A 14682-nucleotide genomic window follows, 5' to 3' on the forward strand; every position below is an offset into this window, starting at 1 on the left:
GTAGCCCTCTCTACTTGTACATTATTTGCCTTTTACATGCTGCGAGGTTTGACAAAGTTTCCATGACACTAATATTTCAAGCCCACACATATTATATGGAAACTTGCCTCACAACTGATGGCATTGATGTGCAAGTGAAGTGGATCTGACATCTCTTTGTGAAAAAATGGAAACCCTGAGTTATTTCTCAATCTGGGGCAGAAGAAAGAAGAAGACAATTTAACATTGCAGCCATTTATCAGGTTTACTGAAATTATCACAGGCTAACTCATGGACCAGACTGCAAATACAACCGGTATATGCTGGGAAGTGATATTCCTTATTGTATTAAAGGATATGTGTGCCAGTACGGCCATGTACAGCTGTTGTCCCCTTGAGCTGTATCACCTGTTATTCCACACTGAGAGAACAAAGCATCTGAGGCCACAAACTAGTCTGTTTGGTCACAGAAGCTATTCTGTAACTTCTGTAGGGTGCATGATGTTAAAGATGCTTTTAGTACATATCGTAGAAATTAATGTGAACATTCAAATGTATTACTCTTCTGTCCAAATGATGCCAGATGGGGTCATTTTGAGTTAAAGAAAACTTGGTTCATTTCCCTGTCTAAATTAAATCCATTATTTTACATTTATTTCATTAGAAAACCAATAAATAACACAACTAAAGTTTTAATATTTGGAAAACCTGCCTTTACAGCTCTCTGACATTACTTATAAACCATATTTTCACTTACTGGAAAACAAAATATGAACAATGGGTCTCGATATATCTGACTTATGGAAGCCATAATACAGGGTATGGCAGGATGATGATGCATCGACTCTGAGTCTGATTTGTAGTTGAGGTTGTTTGTCTCATCTGCAGATTGAATGTGGTGGTAAAGTGGCCAAATGTAAAAAGTAATGGGTGTATATTTAGTGTTTATGGCAACCTGCTTTCATACAGGATAAATATTAATTTTGTGTGTGTGTGTGAATGTGTTTGTGTGGGGAAATGATATCAGGCCAGATGCGTAAACCTGCGCCTGTGTGTGTGTTTGCCTACGTGCATGCTCGGACAGTGATGGGCAGCAGGCTGTAAGCGGAGGCGGCGGGGCTCAGCTGATTAAAGCGGTGGGGAAAGAAATATGAGTGTAAGAAGAGGTGAGGAAGAGAGAGAAGAATTAGAGAGGAGGGGGCTGCGTACCCCATGAGTTAGTCAATGGGACATTACCCTGCTGCTGCACAGGTGATGGATTCCTCCAATGCAGTGGCCACATAATTACATTCAGCCTTTTCTGCCCCGTCAGCAGGAGCGGTGAAGCTTCACTGTCTTGGGACAGGCAGCAGAAATCATGCAGGGACGTGAGCCAACTGGAGGTGGCCTGCAGCCCACTTTGAAATAAAACACATTTCTGAAATTCATCATAAAAGTTCTATGACGTATACTCATTGTATTAGCACCATACTTTATGTACAATAAGGAAAATTCATTGGTTAAATGTTTATTGCATTGGTCAAAGTTTAAATAGTTCATCATGCAGAATTGTTTCCTGAATTACATTGTTATGATTGGATGGTGGGGACAAATGTTTATTTTTGTTTCCAGGCATTTACTTCTATCTATCTATCTGTCTGTTTGTACGTCCGTCCGTCTGTCTGTCAGTCTATCTGGCCGTCCATCAGTGTTGTGCATGAACGAACGCAAAAGAACGCGCTCATTGAACACGTTCACTTTTATGAGAACGATGAACTGAACGCAACTCAATGACAAATAATGAATACGAACGGTGAACACGTTCATATTGTAGCGTCCTAGCGTATAGACGACAGGAAACTTCTCTCTTTATGTGTAACTTTATTAAAGTCCAGCGAACACGACACGTTTCTTGTTCGTAACTCTGACACTCCTCTCATCCAGCACTGTATTCTTCACTCCCCTTCCTCATTCACCCTTGATTCGCCAACTCATCAGCCAATGAGAGCCTGGCATCCCACAAAACCCTACAGCCATTGGGCTAGACTGTCACGTGCCCCACCCCTACCTGTTCACAGACCCTCGGGACATTTCAATACTTTCTCCTCAGGAGAGACGCTGTCTAAATCGAATGCTTTCATCATGTCGTTGCTCAGTGCCCGTAAAATGTCCACGATTTAGCCTAACCGAAACCAACTAACTAGACTTCGCACTACGTTACCCATCACCCATGGCACACATATGTAGACCAAACAAGCAACGTATTCCAAGTGTTTTCTTCTCTGGCCAGTGTCTCGGCTCCGTACCACACAACTTGGTAGAAGGAAGCTTCATGGATCAGAGATGAACCTATACGGCTCTATTGAGCCGTATAGTGAATGAATTTGGAATCTTCTCTCAAAAAATATCCCCCCCCCCCCCCCCCCCCCACACTGGGTTATTCTCTAACAATAGGTTTCATCCAGTAACTAAAAGCCAAAAATATAAAAGTAACTTTTAAGTAAGGCTGTCAGATATATGTAGTAAAGTAGAAAATATTTTCTCTGAAGTGTTTATCAGAAGCAGCATAAAATAACACCGACACACACACACGATCATTTGTCCATCGTCTTAATCTGCTTAGTTCCAGATAGAAACCATCATCTGAAGTGGCCTAATCGGTAAAGCGTTTGGTCTCTAACTACAGCGACCCGGGTTCAAATCCCACTTATTCCCATTTTCAAGCTGCCAATATGTTACACTTAAAATTGGCAGGACTTCTTCTATTAATTGCAAAATATCTTACACTATGTTAATTTAAATTAATTAAATATATAAACAGGAAAAAAATTCATTAAAAAAAAAAAAAAAAAGCTGCGCGTGCAATTCCTGCGCAGTAGGCTTCTGCGCAGGATGTGCGCTAGGCTTTTGCGCAGGATGTGCGCAATGGGGCAGGATGTGCGCTCGCAGTTTTTTTTCTTTTTCCCCCATTTCATTTAATTAAAAAATATATATTTAATTTAATTAAAATTGTTTATATTTAATTTTATATTTAATTTTTGTATATTACATTTCATCATCATTTCTCCGCGCTGGTTCAGGGGTAAATGATGCTGGTCTTCACAGGTGAATGACCTACGCAAGCCTGTAGCCGCCATCCCCCCCACAGGAGATTATGTGCTTGTGTGTGTGGCCGCGGCGCTTCCTGGTTCTTCCCGGCAGCCGGCACTACGCTGCCGGTGCGAACAGCCAAAGTATTTAACATGGGCGAGGAAAGGAGGCGGAGCGCTTTTCACAGCGCTTCTACCTCCGGTGCGTCCCGGGGTTAGAGGATGATGGTGTGACGTTAATGTATTGTTTTACATTGCATGTGTCACATCATGATAAATCAGTCTCCTATGTCGCCTGTACCAGGAGCCGCCCCTGTCACTGGTTATCTTGGCTCGCTGTCTGGCCGGTAACCAGCCGTCCGGACCGCTCCGTGAAGAAGGAGGAGGAGATGTCTCTTTACTTGGAATGCGGCCACTTTATTTCTCGGATATACAGCAGGAGCAACACTCGCATCACCTCTAGGTGCTCCGTCACTTCTCCTTATAAACACACTTTTAGCGTATTTTCCCACAATACCCTGGTGCACTACGTCACACACTACAAACTTTCCTTAAAGGGGCAGGCCATACCTGCAGCACAACAGCTCTCGGTCTCATATACAGATGGCAAGAGAAAGCAGAGACGCAGACTCAGCAACTACATCCGAGATCCGATGCACCTTATTATTATCTGAGGGATTTTTACACACTGTCTGATAAACATTCCGACAGTAAAGGCAAGGGGTAGTGATGGATAAGGTTTTCTTTAACAAGTTAAGTCTTTCATTCTCACTTTCCACCTTAAAACTATGAAATGAACTGAAATATGAACTAGTTCAGAATTTAAATGGTGAACTATGAACGTGAACTATTCATGTTTACTTGTATGAACTGAACTTTGAACTTGTTCATGAGAGTAGTGAACTTGCACAACACTGCCGTCCATCCATCCATCCATCCATCTATCTATCTATCCATATATCTATCTATCTATCTATCCATCTATCCATCCATCCATCTATCTATCATCTATCCTTCTATCTATCTATCTCTCTCTCTATCTATCTATCTATCTATCTATCTATCTATCTATCTATCTATCTATCTATCTATCCATGTATCCATGTATCCATCTATCTATCTATCTATCTATCTATCTATCTATCTATCTATCTATCTATCTATCTATCTATCTATCTATCTATCTATTTATCTATCTACCTTGTTTTAACTCGCTTTGTATCGCGGTCAGTGCAGTTTGCTCTTCGTAGGGACCCATAGACCACGTGACGGTCACCTGACTGCACCCGGAAGCTGTGAGGTAGCGGCATTCAGCCCCAAAAACAAATCTGTTGTCAGAACTTGTTGTTTTCTGAAGTTTCTGCCTGTGTTAACGATGGAGTCGACCCTGGAGCAGCACCTGGATGATACGTAAGTGAACACCAACCTATGTGAGAGGTCGTGTGTGAGATGTTTGGATGCTAAACACGACTTTTCTCTCCTTGTTTCGTGTGTTGTGTTGTGATGTGTTGTGTGTCTGTCTGTGTGGGTGTGGCAGCATGAAGAACCCTGCCGTTGTCGGTGTGCTCTGCACGGACCAACAAGGACACAACCTGGGCTGTAAGTTAACACTGAGCTAGATACTTGTTCTGTGAGAGTTCTGAAATGTCTTCACACCAAACTGACGTCTATCATAAGTGATAAGAAAACAACTGGTGCTGACAATACATGCTTTACAGTCACTGCACATCGATTAGCAATAGAAAAATAGGCAAATGAAGAAAGAGGAAGTGCAATGATACAGCAGAATTCAAGTAAACAGAAATTTGAGATTCAAGAGAAAATTTTAAACATAATAAAATGCTTTGAAAATAGTTTTCAAAGCTTGGTAGATTGCATAACTCTGCTGAGGCCAATTAATCCTGCACATGCTTGTCCAGCTCTGATAGTAAAAATATACAATGAAAGGTGAAGTTGTTACAGTGAAAAAAATCCTGGATCTGCCTCCTTATCAAGTTGTTCTCAAACTTTCTGCTTCAAGGATACTTTAACCTTCACAATCTAAACCACAGACCCCCATTTGACAAGATTTTTCTCTTAAATGTTTTATTACAGGAAGTACTTGAAGCGTGGTCAGTCAGTCATTAGGATGAAGATATATTGAAAATAGATGATACCCCTTTTTGCCAGAGTCCCCCTGCAACTCCTCAATGTACCTTGTGGGTCCCTGGACCCCACTTTGAGAACCCCTGCCTAATCCACATCCAGACCAAAATGAAATGGGGTCCTTTCAGGCCCAGGCCCCATCCCTCCTACATGTTTGGTGGAAATCAGTTTAGTCATTTTAGTATAATCCTGCTCACAAATAAACTAACAGGCAAACATGGGTGAAAACATAACCTACTTGCTACAAGTAATAATATAAAAACCACTAAGAGTGAATATTACCAAAATCATGGGGCAACCTAACAAAACCGCAATATAAAAAGGGTCAATCTTTATGTCTTTCAAAAAACTGTTAATGTTTGAAGTAAATTAAATGAAGTAAAACTGCAGGATGTCTCATTTCAGAATAATCTATACTGTAGATTTAAATAATCAATAAAGTCTGAAATTAATCTAAAATTATTCGTCATACTAAATTTGTGGAGTGCATTTTGCCTCATCTAAATCTGTAAAGAAACTTGTATCTAAAATCAATAAATGTAGATTTGGAAAATATACATTATTTACCACTGAATTGCTACAAATTAGAAGTGAAAGGCTGAAGAGTAAGTGAGTAAATGTACTTATTTATGTTCCACTACTTGGGTTCTACACATTAATAACACAAACAACTGACTGATGATGTTTCTTTATACAACCGTGAGTTATCATTAGTATAAATAGTATTTGAGATATTGGAAAAAGCAGTATAGATCATTTTATGTAATCCTCACACTTTTGTTGACGCTTTTACGAGTTTCAAAACATCAAGTTCACTCATCGAGCAGCACAACACTTCATTTGTCCTGCATTGCTAACTTATCAAAATTAAATACACCTCATAACCAGGTCACTGCAGCCATAATCTGAAAAGCACTCTACCACTAAGAAAGACGCTATTTCTCAGTTAAACTTAAATGTAGAAACCCAGGGAGACAGGAGGAACAGACACAGCCTGGGTCTGTCTCTAAAGGTAACAAACCCGAAATACAGCATCTCTGAAACTAACACTTATTATCATGTAAGATCTGGTCGGTTTTATCTCAGCAAATAAAATGAATATCACAAAAACTTGTTGATTTGACTTCTCAAGTGTTAAATGCAGCGTGTAACGTGAAACAGAGAGTAATTGTAGATGCCATGGTGAAGTTAATTAAAACAAGTTTATGATTGACATGTCTTCAGTATTGCCAACTGACATTCCTTTAAATTTCACAACCCTCAGGCCGCGGCTCGCTGTCTGATGAACATGGCGGTGTTGTGTCAGTTCTGGCCAAACAGGCTGCAGCTCTATCCAGAGACCCAACAGACGCTCCGACTGTGTGCCTGGAGTCTGAGTCAGGGTGAGCACTGAGACAACTTTTATCTGTTATTGGAACTGATCACCTTTTTCTAAGTGTCCATGAATCTACAATGTTTTTCTATGGTGGGTTTGATGAGGACCTGTCGAGCTCTGTAAATCTGGAAGAAGCCGCTGAAAATGATACAGAATCAAAGATTGAACGCTTCTGCTCGTCAGTCTTGGCACATGAATGTTTTCTCATTTGTGTGGTTATGCTGCCACCCTCTGGACGCTGTAAAACATCATCTGCTGCACTTGTACGAGTGACTTCAACAATACTTAATACTTAAAAACAAATGATAATGAGTAAGTAGTCATGCTAAACTTTTGACCTTATATTGATTTATTCTACTTGTGTCAACAAGGTGTAGAGTATTAATATGAATGGACATAAATGATCAGGTCAGATATTAAGTCTCAGCTGGTGGCGTTAATCTGTCCTGATTATTAGTGATTAAATACCATTAAACGTTACTCAACTAATAAATTGTGTCAGGGTTGGTTTGATCTATATTAGAAATTAAAGGCTAATGTTCAAATCATTTACATTCACACTAATCTTACCATATATTAACTTTTTGCTCTGTTTTTTTCTGCAGAAACATTCTGGTGAGGAGTCATGGGACCATCACAATAGCGGTTCACAAGATAGCATCTTGAAGACAGCGGTGCCCACAGAGCGGGATTATTGTAAAGAAATGTACATGTTAACAAACAAACAAACAAACATCTGAATGAGCTCTGAGAAAGAGAAGTTCCTCATTGATCTGCTGTGTTTGCTGTATTCAAACCAGATTGTTTCCTAATATTCTAACAGCTACTGAAAACGGGAGTGTGAATTACCTGGTTTATTATTTTCTTTAAAATGAACACACACCAATCTGGTGGTAATACTATATAATTGATGCTGTGAGCGGAACAGGTCCCAAATGTGATGTAATGTGTGTGTGTGCAAGTCATGCAGAGATTAACACCTCTTAATAAAGTTGAACTTGACTTTGTGCTGTCCTCTTCTTTGTTAAGTGTTTATTATTTTATCCTTTGCTCAGGGTTTCACGGTTAACCAGACATGTTCTTTGGCAGCTGTTGCATCATTCATCCTGAACGTGACAAGGCAGGATTTACAGTTTGCAATCATTAATGCAGCCATGAAGCAATGCATGACGCTGAGATGTCGCATTTATTGACTGCATGGGAGCGTGTGCGGACAAGGAAAAGGGGCAGCACCACTTCTGGATGCAGGTATATTGAGATCAGAGTGGGCTTGTCAGCACTCTGCCTCCTTCCCTCCTCAGTACACGCACTGCTTCGAACCGCAGAGGCTGACAGCAGAGCGCATCTCGGTGGCGCCCCAGAGGGACGTCTGCGGTGGCACTTGATGTTTAGACCGCAGAGCTCTCTACCTCCCTCCCTCCCTCTCTCTCTCTCTCTCTCTCTCTCTCTCTCTCTCTCTCTCTCTCTCTCTCTCTCTCTCTCTCTCTCTCTCTCTCTCTCGCTCTCTCTCCCCCCTCCTAAGGCCGCAGATGAGGTTCATTGCTTCTCATCAGTCACGTGGTTTTCCTCAGTGAAAGCTCCTTTGCCTTCCTGCGGCTCCTCGGCTCAGCCCAGCGGTGTTGAGGCTGAGATGTAAGATGCAACTCCAGAGGGGCCCGCTAGTATAGAGGCAAAGTTATGGCACCGCCGTCCTCGGAGGGAAAGGTCCTGCAGCAGCTCCTCTCTGCCAAAAAGTCCATCACCGGCGACGCGCACGCATTTCTGGGACGCACCACACCGGAGCGAGAAGCCCCCAAATAACGCACCAGAATATACTAATTGAATTCTGGGGACAGAAGCAAGTCGAGGGTAGAAGGAGAATTCAGGTAACTTTCCCAATTTTATCCACATATATGTCTATTTTTTTCCCCATCTTTATTTGCTCTCAACTAATGGAACAAATTAAACAGTCCAGATATGTAGACACAGCCTAGAATCTACGATAATTGAACTAAGAATTAATATTTACAATTTGATTTAACTATTTTTCATCGCAAAACTTTTTTCTGCAAAAACAAACAAACAATTGTTTGTGGTTCTCTACCCACACCCTCCCACATTGCGCAGGTTTGTGGCTCTTTTTTCAGTCCGATGGAAGCTGGATGACATCTTGTTTAAAATTCTCCGCTGTTTTTCTCCCATTCTCACTGAACGACCCTCTTCTCGCCCCCCCCCCCCCCCCCCCCCCCCCAGCAGCAGTTGACTGGAATTGAGTGAGGGGCTGCGATGCAACAGGCCTGAGTGAAGAGCAGATCACCTCTGGCTCACAGCCTGCCACAGTAAGAGCTCTCTGTTTTCTCCTCACAGTCATACGGTGTTGTGTGGACTAAGCCAAAAAGCTCTCAGCTGAACACATTCAAAAGCCTGTAATCCCACAATTCCTCAGGACTGATGTCTGGATTTTCTCAGAGCAAAATGTAGAAGTGAGGCTTAAGTCATCTTAGAGGAAACAGTCAGACAGGCAGACGATGCAGGAGAAAATAGCAAGAAAAAGTTAACTTGGAATAAAGCACTGGTATTTTCAGTCAGAAATGTGGAAATGCAGATCCAGTTAGAGAAGAAATCTCCCAGTGACAAATATTTCAGCTATCAATGCATAATCGTCTGAGAGCCTTTTGTTAATTGAGGTTTGGCAAAACGAGCAAGATCAGGATATTTTCCTGTTTCGTAAATGATCATTAACCTTTTAACTTTGACAACAGGCAACTCCTCTGAGCCCAGCGAGGCTTTTTTTTAAAGTAGCCATGTGAGTTAACACTTGGGCTTTTACATTTTTTAAATGGAGATGAATGGGAGTGAATGCTGAGGATGGCCTTTAATCAGACATTAATCTCTAAGTGAATTTCAACTTGAAAGTTTACCAATTGTTTATTTTGCTATTTTAACAGTTTCCAGCCAGCGTTTGCTGTCAGGCTCATCTCCCAATAGGATTTTCAGTTCGGAAAGGCATTTCAAACTGCTGGTAGGTCAGAATTCATGTTGCTTCACGTTTCTCTCCTTCTTATTCTGTTCATATTCAGCTGTCTTCAAGTTGGTTTTCCTGCTAATTTAGAATTTTGGAGCTGGGACATTTCTTTTTGACAGATCCTCTCCCAATAAGCTTGATTGTCTTCTTTCTTTTACTGTGAACAGGTTTGGGCGGCCCATTCCAAGAATGACGCCGTCTGACTGAATTGTGTGTTTGTCTGTGTATTTTTTTACCTTGAAACATGTCTGTGCAGTGTGCAGATGTTCTGTCAACTCTTGCCTTCAAGCTGACGTATGTATTTAGCGAGCTGTCACTTGGTGCTCTCTTTGACAGGTCCATTCAAAGCACTCATGCAGTCAAACCACAAACTATTCTATAGCCAGTGCTTATTGACAAAGGGACACTAAGCTAAAACAGGAAGTGTCACAGCAAGACAAACATGTTGATACTCCAAACCTGAGGAGCAGGGCGGTGAGGTTTCCTAATGCACAGCTGGGGAAGATGGGGGTATTCTCCTGCTTTCTGGACTAACCGCATTTGTCCTCCTCACTTAGATTGGGGCAAGAGCTAATAAATGCTGAGTGTTCTAAAAAATGTAAGTCGCTTTGGATAAAAGCGTCAGCTAAATGACATGTAATGTAATGTAATGTAAAAGTCGGCCCGCAAAACTAAACCGGGCAAGTTAGATTGAATTGATTTAACTTCCTATTATTAAGGAAACATATGTATAGATTGGTGGAGCCTGTGAATGGGCTATTTGATAGCTATCTTTTTAACAATCCACCAGATGTGTCTGTGTGTGTGACGGGTCACCCTGACCCTGAGCCTGAGACAGAAATATTCGGTGCAGCTGTTACAACCTGGATCCACTTATGTGTGTAAAACCTTCCTTTCTGCAGTGGCCCAGATTAAAACAAAGCAAAGGGCTCAATTACTGCAATGGCCTCTCGCACCCACACTTTAAAAAAAGAAAAGAAAAGTGGCCTGAAACATGAAAAAAAGTTCCTCTTAATGTTGTCAATTCTTTTACCACCATTTTGCAAAGCCTATACAATGCTAACTTTATCTTGATTACAATATACAGTTTATGATACGTTTACATTTGAAAAGGGGTTTGGCTCAAGTGCTAAACCTGTTTCCACATGTCCGCTGCATCAACGTGCAGCACGCCGGGCTCTGACAATCGCTCTGACAGGTTCACGTGACTGTGATTACCTGGCGTATCCCCAGCTGAACCTCTCGTTGACTTTCCGTCACAGACAAGCATGTTTAGTCACGAGCTCTGCTTGTCACGGTTATCATAGTAAATGGGAAGAGAGTGGGATGAAGAAGAGTGCGACTCTCTGTCTCTGTGCTGCACGTGTTGAGTCATACTGCTGACTGGAGCATCATTTCTGCATCCCAGTGCAGGAGCTGGATTCTCTGACGTCTGTATTTGTTCATTAAATATGTCAACAGGTCGTGTCATTTGCAAATATAATTATCGCTCATAACCTGAACCGACTACCATGACATTTTGTTGATAGGTTTGGGTATTTAAATTTTATATAACAGATCCAGATAAACAGGTGAACCAAGCATTTATTAACATTGTGAGATTTTGCTATATTTTTATTGATTTTTAGAATAATTCATTTAGAAAATCACACATATTTAGGGAACTGATTTCCATTAGTGTGCCCAATTTGGTGCACCTTGAATTAGTTTACTGGAGGTATGTGACATTCCAGTTCAAGAAGCAATGGGGACACAGAAACACACAATAAACAATGCCAGCAATTTTAAGTGAGGTATGTCCTTCAAAAATTAAAACATTGAGGTTGAAGTGCCAGTACTTTACAGCTTGGTGACAGTTAAAGATTGATTTCCTGTGACAGAATTGATAAAACTTACAGCCGTTTATATTCAATAGCGGTGCAGCTCGGATAAAATGCCTGGACTCTGAAGAATCCAGGCTCTGAGCACCGTCTTTTGCATTGCAGCGGCAAAAGCTGATATTGCAGTTCACATGACACCATCAACTATATTCAATTTTGAAATTTCAGGCACAGAATATTCATGTCTAGTATCCACTATTGTCTGGTGAGTGTAACTTTACAGTGTGTCTCTGCTTTCAGGTCTCAGAGATTGAAGAATTTGTTGTTTCAGTTTTTCATTGCACTCTTCTTCTTGCAGGTGCTAAGCTAATCTTGATGAAGCCATAGTTCCAAGTGCCCTTCATCCAACCTGAAGATGACACTTAGAGAATAGGAGTTCTGACTTGATTCTTCACCGCTGCAGCCTGCAGGCACAAGACCAAACCCGTATAACAGGTAACCACACAAGCTGATTCAATCAAAATGACCTATAGCATACCTTTCCTAAACATTTGAATTAGCTCCCAATGCTTTTTGTATATCTATATCCTGCTGGAGGAAACATACATCATGCAAACTCTAAGATTTACACTGCTAAATCTGTAGCGTTTTTAAAAAAAAATTGCTGAGAATGTGCAGCTTTGAGGAATGGTTCACCTGAAACAGTTTTGTATAAGATGATCACCACACAGACTTTGTATAAAGGTGGACGACATGACAGCTCCTCAAAAGGGAAGTAAATAATTTTTTGTCCAAAATTATTTTAGGTATTTCAAATCACACTGACATATGTTCAAGTGTTAATTTTTCTGCCAAGTTTGGTTTTAATGAATTATTTGATGCTATAAAAATGGGGTGATTACTACATGATTGACAGCTGAGACTGACATGTGATTGGTCGAGCGCATGACTCCAATGGGCCTTGCTACCGTGGCTCATCCCCCTATCCCTAGGGCCCAGACGCCGGACCACAGACAGTACAGACTAAGGTTTGTCTTCGTCAAGGAAAACAGAACCTCTATTAATCGTAGTCGTGTCTGATACAAGGAAGGTGAATGTCAACAGAAGTAAATAAACCAGGATGAAATTGGCTCAATGGGCCACTTCTCAAAGACTGGACCCACAAGATCCTTGAGCACACAATTCACTTCAGGAAAATGTTTTTTCAGAGTCAGTTGGGTAATGGTGTATATTTAAAAGGTGTAATGCAAACTCTCATTGGTTACAAAAGGTGGGGGTAGTTGGTCAGTCAGCAACTATCACTGCACTCACTCAAGAGGAGATAGGATATATCTGACACTGAGTGAAGCAGAGTTCTACCGCAAAATATCACAGTTAAAAATCAATATCAACAAAAAATAACGAGAGGCACAGTTCTTCATTGACTTCTCTGTTTGCAGAGGGAATGAAGCGCAAAAGATTAAAAGTCTTAAACAAAATAAAACATATAGAAGCTCACTCAGAGCAGCTGAAGAATCGGCAGAACTGCTGCCTTATGAAGCAGGTCAACTATCTGCAACCGAACTATTATGTCGATAACCCAAGAATCCCTTGAATGGCAATAACTTTTGATTGTGCAGAGACACCAAATGCAAACGTTTACTTTAGATAAATAGTATTTGAATTTCTTGTAAGAGGGAAGAACGATATCTGCGCTGTATTGGCGGCTAAATCCATAACATGATGACCCTACTTTATGCTGGGAAGGAAACTTTCTGTGCAGAATGAAGTCAACAGGAAATTTTCCCCCAGAACAAAGCGAAGCAGTGATACCATGCTCTGAGAATAAGTGAAAAACGTTGTCTTTCAATATTTCACAATTGAGTTTGTTTATCATAGGTCTCATATCATAGAGTAGGGCTCTAGTTTTCTGCTGTATAGTTTCTGTTGGCAGATTTTAGCCTCACAAACCCCAGCGAAGCTGTTATTGAGTTTCCTGTTCTTCCTATTGTCATTTATTTTTTTCAAATAACAACTCATGAGGGCTTTTAGAGAGTTTCTCAACATTTTGGACAAATATTATCTCATGGACACAAGGATGGACTAATTTGGTGGTCAAAGGTCAAAGGTCGATGTCAGCGTGACTTCAAGAAAACCGGGTCATTATTCATGAACTCCCAGGCTAACAATGTTTAACATGAATGCATAACTGTCTTAACTTTATGTTAACATAGTTATACTACATGTTATACTAATAGTTTAATATTTAATTTGGGTTGTTTGGCTGTCTGCCCTGTGACCTGCATTCATTTCTCTGTCTGTCTGTCTTCCTCTCCTTTCAACCATGCATACTGTAGATATTGCTTATATTTAAGTAGAGTGAAACTCTCATACAGTCAGTTCCACTGTTCTGTGTCTTGTTGCTCTCGCCGACTTTTGCGGGAATCAAAAACACAAATCAATAAAACAGTGATTTTAATTAGAGCTGTGAAAAATAACGCGTTAACGCGTTATGATTAAATTACAGGATTAATTCGTTTTTTTTTTTTAACGCATTTAACGCATGCGCAGAAGGACCTTCCAATTCCGCCGCCTCTGCACTAGTTGCCGCTCTAATGCAGTCAGACGGCAGCTGCCATTCAAACAAACAAACAACATGGATAATTCTGATGAACCTGAGGACCTTCTGGACGGGAAGATCGTGTTCCAAAAAAACAAAGATCGAACATTCAGTAAAACCAAGGTGATATGCACACTCTGCGAGAAGACGTTATCGTTTCACCGTAGCAATACCCACATAACCACCGCAACGCGAAGCATGTGTTGGTCGGCGAGGGGCGTTCAGGTGGAATGCGCCAAACCAGACTCACTCGCCGGACACATTGTGCAAAAGAAGCGGTCAGCTTTACTGTCAGAGAATTTGAACAAGTTAGTTTGCCTCACCAACTGGCTAAAGACCGAGTAGCTAAGAGGGCCTTTAGAGGCATTAGATTGTAGCATTGGTGTGGTTAATGGTTGTGTGACAAAAAATATAAAAAATGTCAACCATCCTATGGCTAAGAAGCTCAAATAATTTCTGTTTAATTTTAAAAAAAAAGTTTTATTCAACCACACAATGGCTAAGGAACCCGAATTCTGTTTAGGATGAAGATTATATTAATGTTCCATATGGAAAAGCAATGATAACTGCTGAAGAACTGCTGAGTTGCAGCACAAAAGAAAAGTTAAATGTCATAAATCTTGTTTTCACAAAAATATTCCGAAAAAATCGGTAATGTGATTAATCATGATTAATCTATAGAAACCTGTGAT

General features: G+C 40.8%; 2 protein-coding genes across 2 annotated transcripts in view; both read left to right on the forward strand.

Annotated features, from left to right (window-relative positions):
* Window positions 1-4313: 4313 nt before the first annotated feature.
* Window positions 4314-7574, forward strand: lamtor5 (late endosomal/lysosomal adaptor, MAPK and MTOR activator 5). Its single transcript, XM_053424819.1, has 4 exons — window positions 4314-4457; window positions 4585-4646; window positions 6457-6574; window positions 7173-7574. Exons 1-4 carry the CDS (start codon window positions 4423-4425, stop codon window positions 7231-7233), a joined length of 276 nt encoding a protein of 91 aa, XP_053280794.1. The 5' UTR covers window positions 4314-4422; the 3' UTR covers window positions 7234-7574.
* Window positions 7575-11748: 4174 nt separating this feature from the next.
* Window positions 11749-14682, forward strand: part of slc16a4 (solute carrier family 16 member 4) — a 29231-nt gene continuing 26297 nt past the window's right edge. The window contains exon 1 of the mRNA XM_053424487.1: window positions 11749-11886. The gene's annotated coding sequence lies outside the window, so the exon portion shown is untranslated. The remainder of the gene's footprint in view (window positions 11887-14682) is intronic.

The sequence above is a fragment of the Pleuronectes platessa genome, chromosome 6 (assembly GCF_947347685.1).
Source record: "Pleuronectes platessa chromosome 6, fPlePla1.1, whole genome shotgun sequence".
NCBI classification, from domain to species: Eukaryota; Metazoa; Chordata; class Actinopteri; order Pleuronectiformes; family Pleuronectidae; genus Pleuronectes; species Pleuronectes platessa.

Coding starts and splice junctions, on each gene's coding strand:
- lamtor5 (XM_053424819.1), top strand. CDS start 4,423: ATGGAGTCGACCCTGGAGCAGCACCTGGATGATAC. Junction 4,458..4,584: donor GAGCAGCACCTGGATGATAC/GTAAGTGAACAC, acceptor TGGGTGTGGCAG/CATGAAGAACCCTGCCGTTG. Junction 6,575..7,172: donor TGCCTGGAGTCTGAGTCAGG/GTGAGCACTGAG, acceptor TTTTTTCTGCAG/AAACATTCTGGTGAGGAGTC.